General features: G+C 43.0%; 1 protein-coding gene across 22 annotated transcripts in view; it reads right to left on the bottom strand.

Moving 5' to 3' along the window:
• NEDD4L (NEDD4 like E3 ubiquitin protein ligase) overlaps window positions 1–27,624 on the bottom strand; it is a 578,915-nt gene that overhangs the window by 59,662 nt on the left and 491,629 nt on the right. For 18 of the 22 annotated variants that reach the window (XM_073620478.1, XM_073620514.1, XM_073620336.1 and 15 more), the window contains 6 exons: window positions 20,388–20,519; window positions 18,983–19,102; window positions 11,025–11,222; window positions 6,891–6,968; window positions 1,657–1,711; window positions 1,515–1,571 (listed from right to left, as the gene is read on the bottom strand). In XM_073620478.1, coding sequence (XP_073476579.1) covers window positions 1,515–1,571; window positions 1,657–1,711; window positions 6,891–6,968; window positions 11,025–11,222; window positions 18,983–19,102; window positions 20,388–20,519 — 640 coding nt within the window. The remainder of the gene's footprint in view (window positions 1–1,514; window positions 1,572–1,656; window positions 1,712–6,890; window positions 6,969–11,024; window positions 11,223–18,982; window positions 19,103–20,387; window positions 20,520–27,624) is intronic. The other 4 variants (XM_073620530.1, XM_073620504.1, XM_073620347.1 and 1 more) reach the window with 1 other exon arrangement.

Here is a 27,624-nt window from a genome sequence, read left to right as displayed (position 1 = left end):
TTTCTTTTTAAATATAAAAGATGATGTTATGCCGAGTAAATAGATACTGAACATGTTATGCTTTAAAATTGCATCTGCCTGTGAAATGGCGGCAAACTACGGTGCTTAAAATTCCCCATAGCCAACGCTTTTAACGCCTTTACAGGTTACCAGTTTAGAGTTGCACAGGAGGTCTAGTTGTAGAATTATTGCTCTCACTCTGACATTCGTGACAATACCTCATGTGTGGTGCAATCACTGTTTACATATGTATGCGGGAGTAACGTATGCGTTTGCATTTGCTCGTAAGTAGGATGGGACTGGGGCTCTTTAATTTTTTTAATTCTTACTTTTTATTTTATACAAAAAAATTTTTTGTTTTCCTTGGATTCACTTTATTGCTATCACAAGGGCTGGACAACATCCCTAGTGACAGCATGGGCCATGACAGGTCCTCTTTATGGGAAATCTGGGGTCTATTAGACCCCAAATCTCTCCTCTAGCCTACCATGCAGCCGATCAGACACTGATTTCCTGGCCACAGGCAGGCAGGTAAACAAAGAGGCCGAACCGGAAGTGACAAACTACTCATCGCCCCCAGTTTTGCGGGTTTAGAGAGAGAGAGAGGAATGATGTCAGTTCCTCTCTCACTGTACAGGGCAGCCATCACTGCTAGTCGTATCGCTCCCGGGCGCCCTGCGATAGGACGGTAGAGCCCGGGAAAGGCGGTGGCAGCTGCGGGAAGTGGCTAATTAGCCACTCAGATCACTTCTGCCTTACCTGGAATCACTAGCCGAAAAGATCCCATACTGGAATAATTCTTGTAGGTGAAGGCATCATCCCGGTACAACTACTGAAACCTGAGGACATCCATGGATGTCCTACGTGCGGCAAGACTTTATTACCAGACGTTGATATACAGCAACAAATCAGAATACATCTTTCAGTCACTCGACTTCAGTACAATGAAAATTGGTTGCGTACTGTATATCAGTTTTACTTTTTCACTGGATAAACAAAAAGGTGGAACATCTATAGCTGTAGCTATAATGCTATTGTTAAATTTAAAACTCAACATGTGGGCTGGGGTGCAGTTTTATTTAAAGAAATAAACACAAATTTATTAAAAAGGTGGAGTAACCCTTGAAAATAATTGGCACGTTGATGGCAAGAGGCGCTAAGGTAAAGTAATACACAACCAACCAATGATCTGCTGTTACATAACCTAAACATATTTAAAAGTGAACACAAACATCTAATTGGTTGGTATGAGTTACACAGCCATATTGGTTAAGCCAGATGGCTCCGAGTATACTGTTTGGCCTTCTGATAACAAAATGCTGCTGGACTTATTTTCCCTTTGCAATGGTGGATGTCAAGGCAGGGTCGCTGAGGCAAGTCATCTAAACATACAGTATCCACCAACACTGTATTAACAAAAAGAAAATGCAAAAAAAGTTGTTAATCTTTCAACAATCTTTCACTAACACAAATAGGGGGAAACCGCAAGCACTGTGGTGCAGAATGTACAGTACCGTAGGGGGGCAGGGACTGTGCATTTTCACGGTCTGTGCACATCAACACTTGAGTTCCTGAATAAAGAGTAAGATCACATGGTTTTCATAATGCTAATACCTGTCATTGCAGGTGAAGTCTGTTAAGAGGGAGAACACTTACTGTGGTCTATGTAGAATGTTCTGCCGTCTATGTGTATTCTCTCCTCCCAGCCAGGCTGCAAAATAAGGCATCATAATTCATTAGAAAGAGGAAGAATCACAGAATAAATAGCTTCATAATTAAAGCAGAACACGCTTTGTCTCTCTCTATATATATATATATATATATATATATATATATACATACACACACACACACACACACAGCTCAACCATGACAATATGACCACTGAAAGGGTAAAGTGAATAACATTGATTGTTTTGTTACAATTGCATCTTAAAGTTGGTGGGATATATTAGGTAACAAGTGAACATGTTGTTCCTAAAGTTGATGTGTTGATAGCAAAAAAAAACAATGGGCAAGCTTAAGGGCCAAATTGTAATAGGTCAAAACAATTTCAAAACTACAATTCTTGTGGGATGTTCCTGGTCTGCAGTGGTCAGGACCAACCAACTGTGGTCCAAGGAAGGAAAACTAGAAACAGGGTCATGGGCGGCCAAGGCTTATTCGTGCACCTGGGGAGCAAAGGCTGTCCGTTTCGTTCAATCCAACAGAAGAGCTACTGTAGCTCGAATTGCTGAAAAAGTTAAAGTTGGTTCCAATAGAAAAGTGTCAAAACACACAGTGCATCGCAGTTTGTTGCTTATGTGGCTTTGCAACTGCAGACTGGTCAGGGGGCCCATGCTGACCCGTGTGTCCACAGCCAAAACAAAATGTTGCCTACAATGGGCACATGAACATCAGAACTGGACCATGGAGCAATTGAAGAAGGCGGCCTGGTCTAATAAATCACGTTTTCTTTTACACCATGTGGATGGCTGGGTGCATGTACGTCGCTTACCTGGGACCTGGGAAAATATGGCACCAGGATGCAGTATGGGAAGAGGGCAAGCCGGCAGAGGTAGTGTGATGCTTTGGGAAAAATTCTGCTGGGAAACCTTGGGTCCTGCCATTCATGGGGATGTTACTTTGGAGTTTATGCCTCAATGGGTCAGGGTTGTGTGTAGTGCCAGTCAAATTCCTCCTCCCCAAACTCGCTCATTCATGTCTTTATGGACCTTGCTTTGTGCACTGGTCCAAATCATTTGGTGGAGGTGGGACTATGGTGTGGGGTTGTTTTTCAGGGGTTGGGCTTGGCCCCTTATTTCCAGTGAAGGGAACTCTTAAGGCATCAGCATACCAAGACATTTTGGGCAATTTCCAAACTTTGTAGGAACAGTTTGGGGATGGCCCCTTCCTGTTCCAACATGACTGCACACCAGTGCACAAAGCAAGGTCCATAAAGACATGGATGAGCAAGTTTGGGGTGGAGGAACTTGACTGACTTTCACACAGCCCTGACCTCAACCCGATAGAACACCTTTGGGATGAAGTAGAGCGGAGACTGCGAGCCAGGCCTTCTCGTCCAACATCAGTGCTTGACCTCACAAATGTGCTTCTGGAAGAATGGTCAAACATTCCCATTGACACACTCCTAAACCTTGTGGACCGCTTTCCCAGAAGAGTTGAAGAGCTGCAAAGGGTGGGCCAACTCAATATTGAACCCTATGGACTAAGACTGGGATGCCATTAAAGTTCATGTGCGTGTAAAGCAGGGCTGTGTTTTGGCCTAGGCCGACAAGGCCTAGGCCTAGGGCGGCACTTTGCGGGGGGCGGCAAAAAGGGCCGCCCCCCCGCATGAGATAGAGCCCCCCCCGCATGAGATAAAGCCCCCCCACCCGTCTTGCTGATTCCCGGCTCCCGCTGCCGCCTCCCGCACACTTGCAGCCCACGGCGGCCGGCTTTCTGTAGCGGCGCCACTGTGTATGGGCGTGCTTGGCAGAGGATGGGAGCGTGTATCTCACGCCCCCCTACTCTCTGACAAGCACGCCCATACACCACGGCGCCGCTACAGAAAGCCGGCCACCGTGGGCTGCAAGTGTGCGGGAGGCGGCAGCGGGAGCCGGGAATCAGCAAGACGGGTGGGGGGGCTTTATCTCATGCGGGGGGGGCTTTATCTCATGCGGGGGGGCGGCGTGTGTCACTCGCGCCCCCATAAGCAACAGGTGGAGCCTTAAGCTCCGCCTACCCTCCCCTGCACTGCACCTTCTCCTCGGCCCTGGGGCTGTGACGTCAGAAGGAGAGAGAGGAGCACAAGGGAAACCCCCAGGACAGCAGGTACAGTGATTTAATAAAGTATATCAGTGTTATGGGCACTGGCAGCATTTGATGGGCACTGGCAGAATTTGATGGGCACTGGCAGAATTTGATGGGCACAGTGGCAGCGTTTGATGGGCACAGTGGCTGCAATTGATGGGCACAGTGGCTGCGTTTGATGGGGCACAGTGGCTGCATTTGATGGGGCACAGTGGCTGCGTTTGATGGGGCACAGTGGCTGCATTTGATGGGGCACAGTGGCTGCATTTGATGGGGCACAGTGGCTGCATTTGATGGGGCACAGTGGCTGCATTTGATGGGGCACAGTGGCTGCATTTGATGGGGCACAGTGGCTGCATTTGATGGGGCACAGTGGCTGCATTTGATGGGGCACAGTGGCTGCATTTGATGGGGCACAGTGGCTGCATTTGATGGGGCACAGTGGCTGCGTTTGATGGGGCACAGTGACTGCATTTGAAGGGGCACAGTGGCTGCATTTGATGGGGCACAGTGGCTGCATTTGATGGGCACAGTGGCTGCATTTGATGGGCACCGTGACTGTGTTTGGGGCACAGTGAGGCTGCAATTGATGGGGCACAGTGAGGCTGCAATTGATGGGGCACAGTGAGACCCCCCCGTGATAGCATTAAAACTCAGCAGCTAAAAATACTGTAGCTGCTGACTTTTAATATTAGGACACTTACCTGTCCAGGGATCCAGCGATGTCGACAGTGGCTGCGTTTGATGGGGCACAGTGGCTGCCATTGATGGGCACAGTGGCTGCGTTTGATGGGCACAGTGGCTGCGTTTGATGGGCACAGTGGCTGCGTTTAATGGGCACAGTGGCTGCGTTTGATGGGCACAGTGGCTGCGTTTGATGGGCACAGTGGCTGCGTTTGATGGGCACAGTGGCTGCGTTTGATGGGCACAGTGGCTGCATTTGATGGGGCACAGTGGCTGCATTTGATGGGGCACAGTGGCTGCATTTGATGGGGCACAGTGGCTGCATTTGATGGGGCACAGTGGCTGCATTTGATGGGGCACAGTGGCTGCATTTGATGGGGCACAGTGGCTGCATTTGATGGGGCACAGTGGCTGCATTTGATGGGGCACAGTGGCTGCATTTGATGGGGCACAGTGGCTGCATTTGATGGGGCACAGTGGCTGCATTTGATGGGGCACAGTGGCTGCATTTGATGGGGCACAGTGGCTGCATTTGATGGGCACAGTGATTGCGTTTGGGGCACAGTGAGGCTGCAATTGATGGGGCACAGTGAGGCTGCAATTGATGGGGCACAGTGAGACCCCCCGTGATAGCATTAAAACTCAGCAGCTAAAAATACTGTAGCTGCTGACTTTTAATATTAGGACACTTACCTGTCCAGGGATTCAGCGATGTCGACACCTCAGCCGATTTTCGGATTGGCTCTCGGGTTTTGCCACTATCATTCATGGTAAGGGAAACCGACCGGTTCCCTACTGCACATGTGCGAAGCGCGTTGCACTTTCTGAATGGCCCAGTGGAGGAAGGAGGAGGGGGGGCAAACTTCAGAGGGGACAGCGCAGTCTCCCAGAAGTGGGGAAGGGTACCTGTCAGAAACAGGTACCCGTTCCCCCCTGAAAGGTGCCAAATGAGCCCAAAGAGGAAGGGGTGTTGTTTACAGATGATAGGGTGTGTCTTAAACAGGAAGGGGTGTGGCCTCGGCAGGATGGGGTGGGTCGTATTTAAATTAGGGGGGTGCATGCGTTTAGTCAGGCCTAGGGCAGCACAAAACCTAAATACACCACTGGTGTAAAGGCAGGTGGTTCCAATACTTTTGGTAATATAGTGTATGTATATATATATATATATATATATATATATATATATATAAAATTGGTAACGCAACATTTTTATATATTAAATTGCTGATGTAATTATTTATCCTTTAGTTAAAGCAGAACTATATTCTATTAGATAATCACCTGAATGACCGCAACATACAGGGATATATAATGTAATACTGACACATAATCACACACATAGGTTGGACTTGATGGACTTGTGTCTTTTTTCAACCTCACCTACTATGTAACTCCAGGATTTCCCTATCCTCCCATACTGCCACCACCCCCCTTCCCCCCAAAGACTGGTATTTAATAATAATAAAAAAATTAAAATAAATGCACATATTTCTGCAGTAAAAAAATGTTCAGTTATTACTATATTTTTTACAGGAGGTTTACAAAGCACTGATCGAGGCTCCAGCTGGCGCTTCCTCCAGCTAACTACAGACTTTCAGTTTGGAGAGCTGCAGGAAGTGTCAAGGGGCTATTAGTGCGGTGAACACCACACTTGTATTCCACTGAGAACTACAAGTCCATCTGCCATGGTGGGACTTGTAGTTCATTTATTCACAGATCTCTATTCGTGTTCGTGCGGGGGGGGGGGGGGGGGGGCGCTGCTTTCATAAGCGACAGCTGCAACATTCTGGGGTTGAGGGAGCTTTGCTTGGCACCATGTTACAGGTGTAAAAGATGGAGTTAGTCTTTAAGGCCCCTATACATAACTTTTTTCTTTAGGCTTTCTTGCCAGTTCTGTGATATCATCCCTTGCTCTTCTTCTTATTTAAGGACTGAGTGGTGCTCACGTAAGCATCACTTCGTCCTGGAGTACTGTTGGCCTGTTTGATGACGCACCATCTAGGGGCCATGTAAAGGACAGGAAATGGGCAGAATGACAAAGTGTTGTTCTGCCTTGAAGAGGACTGCCAACTGGACTTAAAAATGAAGCTGGTAACAGCGCTGAAGCATGTAAAAGGTGAGTGAAGACTGGCACTATTAGGAAAAGAGAAAAAAAATTATACACTTGAATCAATAGCACCTGTCTGGACAGCGGTAGCCCAGTGATGAATCATTCCTCCCCTTTACGACTGCAGGTGCCAGGGATGGCAAATACACACAAATCCTACCACAAATCCTTTGCTACATGTGAGGCAGATTGATTTGCAGTAGAAAAGCACCTGGTTCTGCTGGCAACTCGCTGAACAAAAACTCCTCTGTGTGTTCCAAGTTATATATAATTCAAGCTAAAACCTGCAGCCCACACCGATACTCACTGGAAGAGGACCCAAGTCGTTTGGATTTAATGACGCTTTTGTTCGCATGTGAACTGGAAATTTCAACCTCGGGTCCTCCTGTGAAATGAAATGGTTCGGTTAGTGACATTTTTTTTTTCGGTAAACATTAATTAAGAGAGGACTCTGTTGAAAAAAAAAAAAAAAAGCCTTTCTCCAATGTATTAATTTGTCTAACGCAGATCCTTATAGATCTCTAGGGGAGAGGGGGACTCCAACTAAAACACTTTTTCTATAGGGCATGGGGAGGGTAAGCAGCTCTGTAAGAGTTGTATAGCTGTCTGTATCCCCATCAGTAATATTTCCCTTCCGGTCCAAAATATAGTGATGAGCTCGGGCATGATTGGACTAGAATACGAAACCCATGTATGCGAGCCTGTCAGGAAGCTGAATGGCAATTATTTTCAGCTGGAGCATTCCCCACCCCGCAGTCACATGTATTCAAGCCCCTTGTATACGTGTGGTTGCGAGGCTGGGAATGCCCAACCATGGGTGACTAGTCTGCACAAGGTGATCCTTGAAAAAAACAGTGCTATCTGGTGAAACATGTTGGAGTATACACCACGACAGAGGTTTCCTGCGTCACGGATGACGTATTACGCCACGCTCGCGCAGTTGACCAGTTGAAGCTAGCAGGAAGTAACTCGGCTGAGGAAGTTGGATGGTGGCCCGGATGACCCAATAGCGTGATAACCTGACGGCGGCCATTCATTGCAGCTCTACGGACCCCGTATGGCGACAGGATATATGTATGCCCGGAGTGTGACACCATTGCCTCAATACGGTTGGGTTGAGCGGACCACTGGTCCTTAAAAAACTTTTCTTGACCCCTATCTTTCCCAGGCCTGTAATAGTTCACTCTGCATAATAGTGACCATTTACAAACTGCTATCCAACAGTGGGATCCCCTGTGAACGAATTCACATAGCACTATCTGGACAATTGTCTGCCTAGGTTTTTGGACTGCTAACTAATTGTGGATATATGCCATCTGCTTAATACCAGCTTACAATTAGTCCATACTCCAGATAACTATACCATCCCTGGGAATACCATTAAGTGTCAGCCAATTACTTCTTATCCAACTATACCCCATCAAGGGGTCCTATTAATGAATACAGTGACAGGATGGACATATTTTGTTATGGTGTTTGTAACCGGGACTAGTAGACTAATCCAGTAATAGGAAATGCCCTTTAATTCATTATTAATTGGATAATTAGTGTGTGTGTGTGCTGTCAGAGTGATGCAGCTGCTTATAAATGGACAACGTTGTCTTAATTTTAATATAATCCTGGTGTTGGAGATGGGTACCCAGTGTTAGTGTTTTTTGTACAGTAAAATCATATCCTTTATAAAGCAGCTTGGTCCGCCCGTGACTTCTTTTCAGGGGATCCCTGTCCCCCCTGTATTATTTTTGTTGTAGTCCGCACAAGGTGACAGCTTCCTGACAGGCTTGCATGCATGGGTTCAGATCCTGGTCCAAACATACCAGAGCACATCACTACCCAACAGAAGTGAGGGGAAACCCCATCTTGGACAGTTGTCACCATTGGAGGATATACCCCTATGACTCCCCCAACGACAACTGAAAAGTTTGGGATTTCTCCTCACCAGGAAAAATAATTTTCGATAGAGGCAGCACACACCTAGTTGAAAAAGGTTCCAATCCACCCTTAGTGTAAAGTTAAAGTTTGCAGCAGCCTTCAAGAAATATGAAGGCTGCTGTTGTTGACATTCTTCTGCAAAAATGCAATCTGACTGGCTTTTATGCTACTCCTCAGCCTTCAAAATTTTTCAAATAACGGTTCCAAAAAGATTATGAAGATCTGAAGCATCAGAGAAAATCAGAAGTCAAGATCTGCATACTTGTTTCAGATAAGTGACAAAGCTTATTCAAGGAAGAGGGCAATAATGAGAAGCCAAGAAATTGTGGCAATCAATCAATGGCCAACTGCATTTTTGTCTCATGCCTGGTTTCCTTTTTAAAATATCTGTCAAATTTTGAAGGACTGTTTATATGCAAATAGGATCTTCTCCAACATCAACAACCCATGTTGGGTCTGTCAATGGGAGGAATGCTGCAGGTGTGTTCGTCCCCACCACTTCCTGCCATTCTAGGGAGGAGGAGCCATATACAGCTCATCATTTTGAATGCTTACGCATGTGTATGGTTGTTGGATGCATCCCATAAGCAAAGAAACTGTATCCACAGAGACAATTGTAACTGCACTAATGAGATCACGGTAGATTAAAAAGAAAATGGTTCTATATGCACCTTCGAAGGAACCACTAATTTCTTGTCTTCTTGGAATATTGGTTGGGTGTTTATTAAAGAAGCTTATCTTTCTTATCCAACATCTATCAATAGTAATCTGAGGGAGGCCATACACAGAGCAATAACAGAAAGCATTACAACAGACTTTATCATTGCTTCTGACAAAAAGGCCATGTAGTATTATTTAGAGCAGTAGTTGCCAAATTGTGGCCCTTTGCTTTTTATCCAGCCCTTGGGTCACTATCCCTCCCACTGAAGACAGTATTCTGCCATCGGACACCAACAATGGGGCATCATTTCTCCCACTGACACCAACAATGGGGCACTATCCCTCCCTATGATACCAACAACGGGACACTATTCCTCCCCCTAATATCAAATGTGGTGATGTTTACTGTCACTGATGCCAGGAAAATGAACGCTCCTGATGGTAACTGTCTGGCCCTCCTAAAGTCTGAAGGACAATAAACCGGCCCTTTGCTTAGAAAGTTTGGAGACCCCTGATATAGAGAATAGTAATAATGCACATTTTAAAGCCTAAAAAAGTAAATGTAGCAATTTTCTGAGAATCTGAAAATCTCCAATTAACTGTACGCAGAGCATGTGCAAAGTCTGGGTGGACTGCGGAAGGCTTAGTGGTGGGTGAGTTGTTTATCGCCCTTTGTTCTTAGTGCCCTGCCAATCTATGGTCTTCCTGACTGTGGCCAATATCCCACAGGCCCCATAACAAACTCCCCAGAGGTTATATTAAAATGGACTTGGCCAGTGGTTTAACAAAAGCCATTTTTAGTCAGCACCATTTTTTTTTTCCATTTGACCTACTGTAATTTTATCCCCTTGTGTGGAAATAGAAAAGAGTAACTTCATAACACGAAAGCTGAAACTTCAGCAAAGAAAAAAAAAATGCATGCACACAGCAATATGTGCCATAATGACAATAAAATGAATTTAATAATGAGAAAAGGAGACAGAGATCATGGAACAAACCCAATACAGAATTCACAACCAAGGAAAAAAAAAAAAAACCTATTTCATAATCAGTCAGCAGAGGTCAACGTTGCCATGTAAAGCCAAACCCATGTGTGCGAGCCCACCAGGAAGCAGTCGCCTGTATGAACCATCTGACTGTCGCAATCTGCACCCTGCAGATCAACACCCTGCAGCTCAACATGCCTGATGAAGGGGTTCTGCACCGCTCCGAAACGTTGCACTTGTTCTTGTGATGTGATCATTCTGAAATAAAAGCCTTTGGACGATATTTGAATATTCTTGGTGTGCTGGCAAATATCTGCATTTATCTACATATAGTATATAAGGGGCATGTACATGTACAGCTGCGGGGAATGCCCCAGACGCAGATGCTTGGCCAGTACAGGTTATTGCTCTTGGTGGACTTGCACACTTGGGTTCAGATTATAGTCCAAACACCCCTGAGCTCTTGACTGACAAACTGCAACTTTCCTCCTGCTAGTTTGAGGCCATATTCTTGATCCTGATCATGTTCTTAATCTTAACTTTATTTAGTTCTAGCCAGTTACTATACTACTAGAATAAAAAGTTTTATTGCCATCTGGAGAGGTTTTCTCCAGTGGACAGATTTTCTCTTCCTGTCTCCACCATCACAGGACAGGGAGTGATTGGTAATTTCCCCAACACAGACAACAATGAAGCACTGACAGAGGCCTGTCCTGAACCCTGTCCAGCTCTGTATTTGAAGGCCGAGGCCTAGCTCATATTTCCACAAAGCCTAATAAGCAGCACAGTGCAATACAATACAAGCAGTTATACATTGAACATTGATTTGCTGGTGACCTTACATAAAGTACAGCATTGCTTACCCAAGTGGTAGTTTTGGTATTATGGTCAATAAAGAAAGGCCTGCCATTTGGCGCTATTCTCATCTCCCAGCCTGGCGGCAAGAAGCTCTGTGCCCCTTTGTGTTGTGGTTTAGGAGAGTTATATGGAGATGGTTGTGGAGACTGAGGGTTGGACAATGTATCCTTCACAGCCCGGCGCACGGGGAAGTCTTTAGCACCCTGCACGGTCAAACACAATGCAGACGTAACAGGTATTAATGTCAATTAGTACTGTGAGAGAGTCATGCAGAACAGTCTGAACATCCGCATACGTCCATTAAAATATAGGAACAGCCTCGCTAATCTGCACTACTAATGTTTACCATGTATTAATTTGCTGCAGCTCAAGCTGTTACACATGCCAGCCTTTAATCCTAATGTTTTATTTATTTATTCAATGCAATAAGTCCATTCTCCAGATCGCTGTGCTTGTTTAGGCTGTGACAATAATGCTTAATAACATGGAGCAAACACAGAAGCATGGCTTGGAATGTATGTCCATAAAAAAGAAAAACCCATAGAAATATAAGTTCTGGATGGATGAAGACATAATAACCGACCGTGAGAGAGCTATGGGAGCTGCCATGACCTTCTCTTGAAAATTCTAGGTGCCTGACCAGAACAAACATGCTGTAAGTGAAGCAACTTTATCACAGGTCTGTTGCTCAGAATATCAGCAATGGCAGCAACCGTATTCTCCTTTGTGCCAGTCATGCCCATCCAAGTATAAAAAGCGAATGTATCTAGTAAAGCGAAAGTATCAAGTACCTGTGCTTGCCTTTAAAATGACTAGTCAGACAAAAGAGAACTCTTCATACCTACCTCTCTGGTGAATAGCAAGTCTTCACTTGGCTCTACCGAACAGCTAGAGCTTCTGGTAGAATTAGAGACTATTGGAGGCCTGCATCCCCCACCATGTGCTGCACACAGTATTGATGTAGGGTCTGGCGGAAGAAGTCGCTGTCCACAGCTGGAGACCAGGCATCCAACATACCTAAAAAGGGGTGTCAGATGTGAAGATTCTGCCAAAGGCTTTAACTCTTCAACAGAGCAAAGTGAAGACTTGTTGTCCACCAGAGAAGTGTGAAGTGTCTTCTTTTGCCTAAAGAGTCACTTAAAGCTTTAAAGAAAAGGTTTCTTTTGCAGGGACCTTGTTTTTATTTTTTAAACAATTGACAGATTTACTTTAATTAAATATTTGCTTTGTGGCTGGGGAGAAAACATCACAGCTCAATTTGGGGACCTTGGCTTCCCCCAATCTAAGATTAAGGCATGGCCACTTCTAGAACTAAGGCTGGCCATAGACTAGTGGATATTCAAACAAATGTTCATACAAAAAAACTCTTAGTAAATTAAATTTTGTTCAAAGTACTTGCTTCTAACATTCAATTATGGAATGATTGTAATTTCCTGGCCGAAAACCACACTCACTTTCTTGGAGCAAAAATTTCCATCCTGCTCATTCAATTGTCTCATTACAACCATCAAAACTGAATGTTGAATTAACCTCATTAACAATTAGAAGATTGAACAAACTTTCTTAAAAATAAAATGTTTAAACAAAATTTAACTAGTGCATGGCTAGCTTAAAGTTCACTCTCTATCATTCAGCAATCCAGTGCCAGATCAGTATCGAGTAAATTCTCTGGAAGGTGACCACAGAATGGCTGGGAGCAGGAAGTTCTGGAAGGGGATGAGGCTCAACCTCAACTTCAAATCAATAGAGTTACCAAATTGAAATCTGGGCCTAGGATCTAGGGTCCTTCCAAGACACAAGGAAAATTAAAGACAAGTGCAACATATACCAAAGTAGTTACCCATACCACCCAATGAGATTTCAGCTTACATTCTCTAGACTGCACTGCCTAAAAGACAAGAAATCTGACTGGTTGCAATGGACAACAGTTTCCACAGAATGAAAGCTAAATTACATTTCAAATCTTACTTGCTTGTAAGCTGGAAAGCACTATCTATAACCTGCCTCCCAAATTCTTTATAGGTCTGAAGAAGTCTTCTTCAACAATGTATCAAAACCCATCCTTCCTCATATGGGAGGAGCTCTAACAACCCTGGCAACTAATATATACTATACCTATAAGGGAAAAGAAGTCTGGTTCAAATCATTTCAAATATCAGTAACAAAAAAAAAAAGAACAGATCAAAAAAGGTAAAAAAAAAAATGTAAAAAAAGGTAAAATGTTAAATTTAGCTTGCTCAATTCTGAAATAAAAATGAAGGGTTGAATTTTAGATGAAAATGTCAGCACATTGATTTACTATTATTACTGTTTGTTAAGCTGGTCTGCAGAGTAATTCAAATGAAACTTTGTAAAATAATGCATAAAACATTCAAGTTACATTTTTCTACTGTAATCTCATACTGGGAGTTAAAACGCTATCGCACAATAGAACACAATCAGGAATTATTGGCGCTTATTCACACAGTCAAAAATTCAGAATGGCGAAGAACGACAATATTTTCCCTCTGAAATTTAAAGGAATAAAAGAAAAAAAAGAATACTGTACAAGAGCCTAAAAGTACGACTTGGTAGCCAATTCTTTTTCTATCATTTCTAATATACATATACAAATGTTTTAATGTATTTTTTTTTTTTTTTGTGCAACATAAAGTATATGTAACCACATGGTTTTGTATAACCTTTTATTCATCAATAAAGTAGAGGTCGACCCACAACTTTTCTTTTTTAAGGTTGATGCAAACCCTAACCAAATGTATCATAAACAATTTCTTTTTCATCTTTTGTTGCATATCAGCCCTGCTGATCTCCTGAAGCCTCTTCACAGTCACTTACTTACAGTTACTTTTTACATGCACTCCAGCAACTGCACATAATTTCCCAGGGCAGATTTCCTGATGGTGACAACTGTGGAACATACCTGTACTATGGGTAGCATTCATTTGAAGAGCATGCAACAGGTTGACAAAGCAGGAGAAAGAACAGAGCGTTGTCAACCCATAACAGGATGTGCGTGAACAAGGATCTTCATGGCAGGATCACAAGATATTATTTAAAAAGAAAAAACTTCAGATTAAAAGAAAAGATATATTACTTTTGAAATTACATTGAAGCCCAACACAAGGCAAAGTATTTTCAACATTTTAAAATATTTTAATATTGTATATCCTTAGTTAAATCAATTAATAACTATTTGATTACTGAATTGGAACAGTATGCTAGACAAAATTAATTGTGCCAAATCACTGCAAAATAATATCAGCATATACTTCTAGAGGTGCATCTCATAAAATTAGAATATCATCAAAAAGTTAATTTATTTCAGTAATTTAATACAAAAAGTGAAACTCATATTTTATATAGATGGGATACACACAGAGTGATATATTTCAAGCATTTCTTTCTTTTAATTTTGATGATTATGGCTTACAGCTAGTGAAAACCCAAAAATTCAGTATCTCAGAAAATTAGATTATACAAGACGATTAAAAATAAATCATTTTTAAATACAGAAATGTTGGCTTACTGAAAAGTATGTCCATGTACAGTATAGTATGCACTCAATACTTGGTCGGGGCTCCTTTTGCATGAATTACTGCATCAATGTGGCGTGGCATGGAGGCGATCAGCCTGTGGCACTGCTGAGGTGTTATGGAAGCCCAGGTTGCTTTGGTAATGTCTTTGCATGTGCATTGTTGGGTCTGGCGTCTCTCATCTTCCTCTTGACAATACCCCACAGATTCTCTATAGGGTTTAGGTCAGGAGAGTTTGCTGGCCAATCAAGCATAGTGATACCATGATCATTAAACCAGGTATTGGTGCTTTTGGCAGTGTGGGCAGGTGCCAAGTCCTGCTGGAACATGAAATCAGCATCTCCATAAAGCTCATCAGCAGAGGGAAGCATGAAGTGCTCTAGAATTTTCTGGTAGAGGGCTGCGCTGACTTTGGACTTGGTAAAATACAGTAGGACAACACCAGTAGATGACATGGCTCCCCAAATCATCACTGACTGAGGAAAATATTGCATTTCATTTGGAAAACAAAGTCCCAGAGTCTGCATGAAGAGTGGAGAGGCACAGAATCCAAGTTGCATGAGGTCCAGTGTGAAGTTTCCACATTCGATGATGATTTGGGGAGCCATGTCATCTGCTGCTGCTGGTCCACTGTGTTTTATCAAGTTCGAAGTCAGCGCAGCCCTCTACCGAGAAATTCTAGAGCACTTCATGCTTTCCTCTGTTGACCAGCTGTATGGAGATGCAGATTTCATTTTCTAGCAGGCCTTGGTACCTACACACACTGCCAAAAGTACCAATACCTGCTTTACTGATCATGGTGTATCACTGTGCTTGATTGGCCAGCAAAATCACCTGACCTAAACCCCATAGAGAATCTGTGGAGTATTGTCAAGAGGAAGATGAGAGACACCAGACCCAACAATACAGATGAGCTGAAAGCTACTATCAAAGAAACCTGAGCTTCTATAACACCTCAGCAGTGCCACAGGCAGATCCTTTTTTTTTTTTTTTTTTATTGGTCTTATGTAATATTCTAATTTTCTGAGATACTGAATTTTGGGTTTTCACTAGCTGTAAGCCATAATCATCAAAATTAAAAGAAAGGAATGCTTGAAATATATCGCTCTGTATGTAACGCATCTATATAAAATATATGAGTTTCACTTTTTGTATTGAATTACTGAAATAAATTAACTTTTTGATGATATTCTAATTCTATGAGATGCACCTATATATATAGGCTTTGTGTGGGAGTCCCTTTATAGGGCTTAAAGAAGTATTAAATTGCTTCTATGCTAGACAGCATTTCCGATGTCATGCCTCTATCCCTCTCTTTGCTATTCCATTTACAAAGCACAGCCTCAGCGTCATCATTGTGTCATATATCAAAAAATATTCCGCGCTTTTGCTCAAAATAAAGTATATAAAGCAGCCAGCACAGCCAAAGACAAATAGCAGAAAGTAACCCAAAAAGAAAATGCAGCGCTCACATATACAGTTAAAAGATAATGATGATAAATGTGTGACCAAATATAACACAATATGAGGATGAAAACACAAGTAGGATATAAAAACGAAAAATAAATGAATTAATAATGTCCATCAATGTGAAGAAAGTGTACAAAACAGAAAGGGAAGGATTGAGTCAAAAAGTCCTGGTGTAAAAAGACACTGTCAGTAAGTTGACATCACAGAGGCATCAATGGGAGCAGGAGGCGTCAGTGAAAACATGACAGAAAGATCTTGCTAGAGGGACCACCACCAACTTTGTGAAGGCTTACTGGAAGCAGTGGACTTAAAGGGGCATATACCTCTTAAGTCATACAGACTTGTGGTGATATTCACCGATTAAAGTGGAAACAATCACAGATCCAGGTCACCACAATCACAATTCTGGGTCTGAACGGTACTGGTTATCGGCAAGTTCACAGTAAAGCATACGGATGAAGTTTACATTGAGGGAAGGAACTTTGCACCAGGACTTTTTGACTCAATCCTTCCCTTCCTGTTTTGTACAGTTTCTTCACATTGGTGGACATTATTCATTCATTTATTTTTCGTTTTTATATCCTACTTGTGTTTTCACACTCATATTGTGTTATATTTGGTTACACATTTATCATCATTATGTTTTAACTGTATATGTGAACGCTGCATTTTCTTTTTGGGTCATCGTTGTGTTATACTTTGCGGATGGCACAGCAGAAGGGACGAGGCACAACACCGGAACTGTTGTCTATTCATAGACACTGTTTCGATTCAGCGAGGAGCCAGACGTGGGACTCCTGATATACTATCCAGCCTCAGCCCACTGAGGCATAGTAACAAGGTCAATAAAATATCAATAATGGATTTAATGAAGGATATCAAATATTTTTTCTTTAAACGCTGAAAACACTGCACCTGTTGGGCTTTAGCATGTTAAAGTGTAGCTACTCTTTTACAGTCAAATTTGAGAAAACCCACTATATGTTAGTTGTGTGGTCCCATTCACAGCATACCTAAAAAAAAAAAAAAAAAAACCCACAAAAAAAAAAAACCAAACAATCTCTCCCATCTTTCTACTTGTTTCTTTGGGGCATTTTTAACATAGGACTGCAAGCTATTCTGAACAAATTCAAAGTGTAATTTGAGGGACAAACTGAGGGAAAGTGCACTAACATACAATGTACCATCCCGAGATCTTTAACCAAATCTAGCTCACAACTGATAGTGAGATTTGTCTGCACAGTACAGAGTTAATAATGGTAAACATTACTCCTCCTCCTTACAGTTACATAGAAAAAGAAAATTAAATAGAATTGTATAGGATTTTCCTACAAATAAAAAGGAATGTATCCATTTTTTTTTCAGGTAATGCAATGTGAATGTCTACATGTAACAAAAATAAAGTATGTGTGATCCCAATTTGGCTGCAAACATGGAAATAAACTTTAAGGCTTAAGATTTTAGTGATTAGGTTTGTGTCCACTTTATGTTTTAGATTGCTGGAACCTCCATCGGTGACTGATACCACCTGGGACCCCAGACGAGAGAGGCACACAGGCAGCAAAAATACCTGATGTATTGTGGTCCATTTTGGATTTTTCCACCATTTCTGTCCAAGGTGGCAACAGTCACCAAACAGAAAATTCCAGACACAACTCTATCCAAAATCAGAAAAAAAAAAGTTTTGGGTGACTTCTACTTTAATGCACCAAAAATCTGAAGTGTGTCCTAATGTTATAATGTAATGACATCACTTGGAACATGGCATGTCATCATCATCAAAGGATGACGTTCACATGGCTGACTACTATTCGTACATTAGAAGGAATTGTGGCCAAGCTATGGACATGAAAATATTTACATATTCATAATAAGCTGTAAAGACGCTCTAACTGACCTGTATAGCCTCAAGCATTGAGGAGCAATTCATCTTAAAAATAAATAACAGAAGCACCTTTACCATTAGTAGTTCATCTGCTAAAGGGACAGGGGAGAACAGACTGCTCAGACCTAGACTTAGGCTCCATTTATACGCATGCGACTTGTCATGCAACTTTGGACATCAAAGTTGCATGACAAGTCCTTCCCCATGTTTTCCAATGATAACCATTCATATATGTGCGACTTAAAGTTGCAGTGACTTCAAAGTAGTTCATGCACTACTTTGGTCCAACTTTCATGCAACTTGAGGGCCATATACTTAAATGATAACCCTCAAAAGTTGCATGTAAGTCGTACTTGAATATTATACAATGCAACAGTTGTCCATTAACACTGGTCAAAGTCATATCCAAGTTGCACCCATCCAAAGTTGCCTCAAAGCTGCACGTTGTACTCCAAAGTTGGCACAAAATTGGAGTCGTACAAGTGTGAATGGCGCTGTAGAGGACTTCAGTGCTTTTTGTGTGAATTTGAGGGTCAATTGCTCCACAATGTGTGCAGCTACAAAGGTTATTGACAGCTTGCTTTAAAGCCTATTGATGATGCGTTTAGAATATGTAAATATTTGAATGTCCATACCTGGGACATAGGCATGTAGTACAAAGATTTCTTGTATTAGACTTAAGTATAAGAAAAAACGACCTAACCAACCTGCATTATTCAGACCAATAAATAAAAACAACAACCCCACCAATAAGCACAAACCCACATTATACATGCACACAAAGACATATGTCCAGCAGAAAAGAAAAACATAAGAGTAAAAACACTGCAGAAGCCAAGTAGAAAAGTGAAGAATATAATTAAGAAGTATTACAAGCTTCGAAGCGTTGATGAACAAGACCAGATGAAAGTAGAGTTTGGCATTTTGAAGAATGAACAGTGAAGAGAAAAGATGCTTTAGATATCTACAGCCGCTGAGAATATTAGGCGATGAATGTAAAGACTGAGGTGACTTGGCAAACAAGAGGTAGAAGAAGAAGCAGCAGTCTGAGTTAAAAGAGGCAGAGCACTCTCACCTCCAGTGGTGCGGACAAAGTGACTGTGGGGGAACTGAGGCTACGAGGTCGCCTAATCTGAGGCTCGCTCAGATGATTGCTACTGCTTGAGTTGGATCCCACTGCACCATCTTCTGCATGCTGGTTTAGAGGCAAAACATAGTTAGCAACCTAAAGACATCCTACTTACAACAAACAAAATAGCTGAAGAACGCAATGTTCTACATGGCAGTAAAATGAGGGCTAATTTTGCATAATTACCAAAATATTTAAGGGGGCTCAGCACATTACTTAATTCAAGTCAATGAACACTTACTAAAACTCCCTTAGTGCCGCAAATTTGTTTTTCCGTTACGCAACAGTGGGCTTTGCTTTTCTTTGTGCCATCTCCAACATTTTGGGAATAGAGTTGGAGGCCTGCTTTTTCTGAATGCTCACAGTTGTTCCCCTTCAAGTGGCCCTGACCATCCTTTGTATGCAGTCATTAAGACTTTCTGAAGCTGGCCCCATAACCTCAGGACCAGGAGAAGAAAGCAGCAGTGGACAGTCAAGCAGAGGAAGCCTCAAACACAACCACAAGTGTAGGAAATAACTACACATAAGTGATGTATTGTGCTTCTATGTATAGTGTGGCGATAGGGTCACTTTAAAGGAGGAATCCACCCATGACTAACACCTTAGTTTTGGCTGGATGACAATTAGGAAAACTTGTATGTAAAGTTGTACCTACCACTGTTCTTCTCCCTGCTCTGTTGTTCCTCCATCAATAACCATCCCCTCTTTTCCAGCTGCCAGCCTGAGCATCAGCTCCTGACACCAATGCTCAGCTGGCGGGAGCAGTAAGGGGAAGAGGTCGCTGGAGGAACTTCACACTAGAAGACTACAGTGAGGCTCTGCAGGCAAGCATAACTTCATCTACAGGGGTTCCTAGTCAATTACTACTGAAGGTAAATGTGAACAGGAAAACAAATAGTTCATCAGCACATCAGCGAGGCAGTAAGGAGACTATATTCTGTTGCATACTGCCTTGACCAATAACCAGGCTACCGTCATAACTTTTTATGTAAATGAATGTGAATAGTGTAGTCTTCTTTGTGCTAATAGTAAATGAGCTCTATTCCCCACCCAGACATATGCAGCAGTTGGCACATCATTATATTTATTGGTTGAACTAAATGGACTTGTTTTTTTTTTTTCAACCAGACTAACTATGTAACTATGTAATGGCTACTGGAAAGGGCACAAACTAGCATAGAAATATTGCAGCAAAGGGTCTCTGAGATAAGAAGCAGGCTTCTGATTTAACGCACCAGTGCCTATGAAAAAAAAATGCAATAATTTCGGATGGAGTTAGACCTTTATGGTTTCCAACTCAGTTCAGCTAAATGGAGAAATATAGAGTGTTCTGGGAACAAGATCTTCATACCTGGATGATGGGACGGGTCCATGTTGTGGTGCGATTGTTATGATTAACGAAATAAGTGCGTCCTTTAGCGTCTTTCCTTTCTTCCCAGCCTGACGGTAACCCCGGGGTGGTATGTACATAGGCCACCGATGGCTGTTTGTATGCAAGAAACTATTGTCATTCTGTGATATCTCACAAACAACGCCAGGAATATCAGATCATTTTAATGTAACTTGTCCAAATATATTAGAAATTATTCGTTTTTTTTTCCTTTACATGGGAGCCCGGGCATGGCTGTGCATACAGCCGATACCCTCTGAAGTGGCTCATATCAGAAAAGCAGCAGACTATTAGCCAATAGACACTTTTAGTTCTGTCATCCAAGGTGGTCTGCTGAGGTCTCAGATTGAATTACTAAATTGAGAGGATGAGGCAATGATTATTGGTTATCGTTATCTACGATAATCAGTTTGGGTTCAAGTCAAATTCATGGCTGAATCACACTTCTGCAATTGCGGTAAGCCACATTACATCCAATAGCATGTTGTGGTACCATTCATTTTGAATGGTACCCCAAGGCACTACAGCTCTGATGCACATGCTGAAGCACATAGTAACACGCTACCATGCATTGTGGTGTTCTTTGTCAGTGAAAATGCAGCTTATGGCCCCTTTCACACGGGCGCCACCGCTAAGCAGAATCCGTTTGCTCAGCGGGGAATCACTCCTCTGATCAGGCGGAAGACAGGTCCGTATTCGCTGCGTTATGCAGAGCGGACACACACACAGTCCCGCTGTTTTCTATGGGGCAATTGGGTGGAAACGGACCGCCTGTCCAATGCCATCTGATCCGATCCACCAGATAGATGGGGAATAGGTCTGTTTTTGGTGGATTGGATTGGATGGCGGCGGGTGTTAGCGGATATCCGTCACACCATAGCAGACTGGAGTGTCCGATCAGAGACGCATGAAAACTGACAGATGGGCCTGATCGGACAGCCCGTGTGAAAGGGGGTCTACTCCATTTTTTTGCCCATTGTTGTGTGTTGGCATCCCATTCAAAACAAATTGTCTGCCATAAGGTAACACACACCGAGTGACACAGCACATGTGTATAAATTCAACACATAAGACCGGCAAAGGGTGAATGAGTCCTCCATGTAATATTTAGCATAATGCATGAAATACTGCACAATTTCAAGAGGTTTTCCTAAAATTAAAGTGGTTGTAAACCTCAGACATGAAAAATGAACAAAGCATATCCCTCTATATTGTGTACTTGTCTGAATTAAAAGAATTAAGTGTCATTTCTATCTGTTACTTTGCTTTTCTGATATCAATATGAATCACTTCTGACAAATTCTCCTGACACCAAGAGAAAAATGGTGACAGGGGAGGGAGTTCCAGAACACAGCCTGTGATTGACGGCCTCAGTTCTGTTCCTGTGTGCTGTGTGAAGGGGGGTGTGTTCCTTCCCTCCAATCAGCTGTCACTGAGTTCTGCAGAGTGTAACTTCAGCTCTCCTCCCCCTTTTTCCTGTACTCTCAGACAAGCTTAGAAATTCTGGACTTTGAACAGATGTGGAGAACAGTGGGCAGAAAAAAGGGGCTGCAGATAGACAGGTACAACTTAAACTAACAGCCACTTTAGGTCATTTCAGAATGTAGTCATTTTGTTAAACTTATCTCTCCAAGATGCGCATTTGCCCATATTTTTCCCCTTTAACAATGCCACAGCTACAAAAAAAATACCCGCTGATCTGCAAGAAGGAAGCTCAGTGTGCTCCCAACTTCCTATTTGCATTGATATCTATGTGTCTGTGCTGCAAAGAAGCTCCAAGCAAACTGCCCAGTTTTCTCCTGCTGGAATACAGAACTCCTCCCCCTGTCCTCATCTACATGACATAACGGAGAGGTTTTCTGTAGTAAAGCAGAAAAGAGCTTAGGATGAGTTGACAACACAGTTTGGGATATCAGTGCAGTAGACACAGCGTTGTCAGCTCAAACACGAATTAGGGAGTTCACTGAATGTCTGCTATTTCTCAGGCATTATTCTGTGCAAAGTGTACAAGAGTGTTTTAAAAGCGACAAAGCACAGGAAAATGTAAAAAAACATAAAATGCGCTGAATTCGATTTCTTTTTTTTTTTTTTTTAACTTCCAAGGGAGAAACGATGGCTGTCCAAGTCCTTATAGAAGAACCACACTATTGGGGTGGACCGATTGTTACAGCAGACTTAAATGCAATATTTTTTTTTTATCATATTGTATAGAGTAAGGAAGGGTTATAACTACTAGAGCTGCATGATTCTGGCCAAAATGAGAATCATGATTTTTTTTGCTTAGAATAAAGATCACGATTCTCTCGCGATTCTCATGGTGTAAAATCTTTCACATTATACAAAAAAAAAAAAAAAATTGGGGCTAGCTTTACTGGTTAGTTTTTTTTTTTTAATTCATTAAAGTAATTTTTTCCCAAAAAATTGCATTTGAAAGACCGCTGCGCAAATACAGTGTGACATAAAATATTGCAACAACCACCATTTTATTCTCTAGGGTGTCTACAAAAAAAAAATATATATATAATGTTTGGGGGTTCTAAGTAATGTCTAGTGATTTCTAGCGAAAAAAAAAAATAATTTTAACTTGAAAAATACAACTGTCAGAAAAAGGTTTAGTGTTTAAGTGGTTAAACGTTCCTAATTTACATACAGAAGTCTATTCTTTTGATGTAAAAGACAAATTGATACAATGTTTAGACTTAACATTCCACTGATAGAATGTTTTAAAACTTGGCAGACTGCCCAGACTTTGAATTTTGATGGCTGAGAGCAGAGAGAAGATCGGGAAGATCAGGAAACCCTTTGTCAAGATCGCAACGGGGGAAAAAAAAATCGCGATAACGATTCTTGGCGATTAATCGTGCAGCTCTAGTTCTAACCCCTGTCAGGTTTGTTTTTTCTATCTGTATCCCATTGGGGGGGATTTTCTTTCACTTCCAATCCCATAGCCAAAACATGAAGTGTGATGAAATTGTTGCCACCAGGGTAACCAGAAATAAGAGACCCCATTGGAAGATTTCCCCTCTATTACTGTTCTGGTGGCAACCCAACATTTTGAATTTTCTTTCACTTTCACTCTTGGCAAAGATGGTACACAGGACAAATAGAGAGGGTGAATCTCCTTAACAGGGACACAAACAGCAATAAAAACTGACAGGGGTTCCAATCCCTCTTCACTCTATCCTAAACTAGAAAAAAAAATTGTTTTAGTTATACTTTAAAGGGGTTATGAAGGCTCAAGGTTTTTTACCTTACTGCATTGTATGCATTAAGGTGAAAAACCTTCTGTGCTGCAGCTGCCCCCCAGACCCCCCTTTTTCTTACCTGAGCCCCAAATCCGGTGATGTGCACAAGTGCAGTGGCTCCAGCCGCTGTCTCTCTCCTCATTGGACAGATTGATAGCAGCAGGAGCCATTGGCATTGGCTCTATACACTTGTAAACTCCCATGTGTGCATGGACACATAGGCTAACACAGAGGGGCGTTTAGAGGCTGAAAAAACAAACGCCAATGCCTATAAAAGCTGCATTTTTTTATGTCTTGTGTGCATGAGGCCTTCGTTTTGAAGCCAAAGCATAAGCAACTGCCATTTTTGGAAGGAGAGGTGAGCAGTGATGGTCTAAATTCTGATAAAAAGAGAGATGTCTAAAAAGCTTCAGTCCTCTTGTTATCTATATTCCTATACATATAACAACTGCCAATAAAACATTCATTATGGGCCTTCCATGATACCAGTTTGATAACTGTATTTCCTCAGATTAGATGACCCATCAGATTTTGTAACGGAAGTGACTTTATGTCACGGCCATCTTGGTACACCCCACTGTCGTCCACAATAAGGATACAGTGAGAAGGCGGCAAGCGGACATATTTGTACACCCACTGGAGTCTTGCATTTCACAGTTATTTTTACCAGTAAACTGAGCTTATATAGAGAAATACAATATTCAGAAATCTGTCTGACTGTTTTGATGTTGAATTTTAAAAGCAGCGGATCTCACAGGTTTGCTAATCTGACCGAACACTGCTGCTTTTACAATTAGATATCAAAAAAGTCAGATGGATTGCTAAATACTGTATTTCACTATATAAGCTCAGTTTACTGGTAAAAAAAAATAACTGAAATGCAAAACTCTGATGGGTGTACAAATATGTCAGCTTGCCACCTTCTCACTGTATCCTTACTTCGGCCGAGTGTTGGGTGTACCAAGATGGCCGTGACAGAACGTCACTTCCATTACAAACTCTGACGGGTCGCCTAATATGATGAAACAACTGCAACATACAATATACATAAGAAAACTTTATTATTATTATTTTTTTAAGCAAAAAGGTATTCCTTTTATAATTTTTCATTATAAAAGTATGGATTCCCATCACACATCATGGTCCTGGACTATACATGCACAACCATGTACTGCAGTCAACATTTATAATTTAAAACATACACAGATGAACAAACTTGTTAAAATAATTGATATACATTAAAAAGATCATTTACATGGTGCAGGTCACCTGAACATAAATACATAAAAAAAGAAAAAATAAAACTTTAAGATTTCCCCTACATCCCCACCAAGTATTTTAGAAGATACACATTTCAATCTGCACATAGTCACACAAACGCTTCACATACATAACTAAGGTATTGTCAACAAGAGCTGCAAAGAACTTCTTAGAAGTAGATTAAGAAGAGAGTGTCAGCTTTGTGCAGTAAGATGCCAATTTACAGGAGATACGAGCAGGATTTACCATGTGTATAGCCCAAGGCAGAAAAATGTGGGGCAATACAATTACACAAAACACACACCTATTGCATTGTAACTGACATAATGGTGCAGAGGAAGATTCAAGGGAAGGTAGACGATGGGGGAGATTTACTAAAACTGGAGAGTGCAAAATCTGGTGCAACTGTGCATGGTAGCCAATCGGCTTCTAACTGCAGCTTGCTCAATTAAGCTTTGACAAAAACAAAACAAAAAACTGGAAGCAGATTGGTTTCTTTGCAGAGATGCACCAGATTTTGCACTCTGCAGTTTTAGTAAATCAACCCAAATTTGATTGCAAGCTCTTATGAGCAGGGCCTTCTTAACGCTCCTGTATTTTATTGAATTTAACTGTACTGTCTCCCTTTATATTGTAAAGCGCTGGACTGGGGAAATGCTTCCTACTGCCTCCAGCAGAGGAGATTGGACTGGGGAAATGCTTCCTACTGCCTCCAGCAGAGAAGAGGGGACTGGGGAAATACTTCCTACTGCCTCCAGCAGAGGAGAGGGGACTGGGGAAATGCTTCCTACTGCCTCCAGGAGAGGGGACTGGGAAAATACTTCCTACTGCCTCCAACAGAGGAGAGGGGACTGGGGAAATACTTCCTACTGCCTCCAACAGAGGAGAGGGGACTTGGGAAATGCTTCCAACTGCCTCCAACAGAGGAGAGGGGACTGGGGAAATACTTCCTACTGCCTCCAGCAGAGCAGAGGGGACTGGGGAAATGCTTCCTACTGCCTCCAGCAGAAGAGAGGGGACTGGGGAAATGCTTCCTACTGCCTCCAGCAGAAGAGAGCGAACTGGGGAAATGCTTCCTATTATTGCCTCCAGCAGAGGAGAGGGGACTGGGGAAATACTTCCTACTGCCTCCAGCAGAGCAGAGGGGACTGGGGAAATGCTTCCTACTGCCTCCAGCAGAAGAGAGGGGACTGGGGAAATGCTTCCTACTGCCTCCAGCAGAAGAGAGCGAACTGGGGAAATGCTTCCTATTATTGCCTCCAGCAGAGGAGAGGGGACTGGGGAAATACTTCCTACTGCCTCCAGCAGAGGAGAGGGGACTGGGGAAATGCTTCCTACTGCCTCCAGCAGAGGAGATTGGACTGGGGAAATGCTTCCTACTGCCTCCAGCAGAGGAGAGGGGACTGGGGAAATACTTCCTACTGCCTCCAGCAGAGGAGAGGGGACTGGGGAAATGCTTCCTACTGCCTCCAGGAGAGGGGACTGGGAAAATACTTCCTACTGCCTCCAACAGAGGAGAGGGGACTGGGGAAATGCTTCCTACTGCCTCCAACAGAGGAGAGGGGATTGGGGAAATACTTCCTACTGCCTCCAGCAGAGCAGAGGGGACTGGGGAAATGCTTCCTACTGCCTCCAGCAGAAGAGAGGGGACTGGGGAAATGCTTCCTACTGCCTCCAGCAGAAGAGAGCGAACTGGGGAAATGCTTCCTATTATTGCCTCCAGCAGAGGAGAGGGGACTGGGGAAATACTTCCTACTGCCTCGAGGAGAGGAGAGGGGACTCAGGAAATGCTTCCTACTGCCTCCAGCAGAGGAGAGGGGACTGGGGAAATGCTTCCTACTGCCTCCAGCAGAGGAGAGGGGACTGGGGAAATACTTCCTACTGCCTCCAACAGAGGAGAGGGGACTGGGGAAATGCTTCCTACTGCCTGCAACAGAGGAGAGGGGACTGGGGAAATGCTTCCTACTGCCTCCAACAGAGGAGAGGGGACTGTGGAAATGCTTCCTACTGCCTCCAGCAGAGGAGAGGGGACTGGGGAAATACTTCCTACTGCCTCCAGCAGAGGGGAGTGGGGAAATGCTTCCTACTGCCTCCAGCAGAGGAGAGGGGACTGGGGAAATGCTTCCTATTGTCTCCAGCAGAGGAGCGGGGACTGGGGAAATACTTCCTACTGCCTCCAGCAAAGCAGAGGGGACTGAGGAAATACTTCCTACTGCCTCCAGCAGAGGAGAGGGGACTGGGGAAATACTTCCTACTGCCTCCAGCAGAGGAGAGGGGACTGGGGAAATACTTCCTACTGCCTCCAATAGAGGAGAGGGGACTGGGGAAATGCTTCCTACTGCCTCCAACAGAGGAGAGGGGACTGGGGAAATGCTTCCTACTGCCTCCAACAGAGGAGAGGGGACTGGGGAAATGCTTCCTACTGCCTCCAGCAGAGGAGAGGGGACTGGGGAAATACTTCCTACTGCCTCCAACAGAGGAGAGGGGACTGGGGAAATGCTTCCTACTGCCTTCAACAGAGGAGAGGGGACTGGGGAAATGCTTCCTACTGCCTCCAACAGAGGAGAGGGGACTGGGGAAATGCTTCCTACTGCCTCCAGCAGAGGAGAGGGGACTGGGGAAATACCTCCTACTGCCTCCAGCAGAGGGGAGTGGGGAAATGCTTCCTACTGCCTCCAGCAGAGGAGAGGGGA

The sequence above is a fragment of the Aquarana catesbeiana genome, linkage group LG01 (assembly GCF_042186555.1).
Source record: "Aquarana catesbeiana isolate 2022-GZ linkage group LG01, ASM4218655v1, whole genome shotgun sequence".
NCBI classification, from domain to species: Eukaryota; Metazoa; Chordata; class Amphibia; order Anura; family Ranidae; genus Aquarana; species Aquarana catesbeiana.
This window is presented reverse-complemented; position numbering and strand designations above follow the sequence as displayed.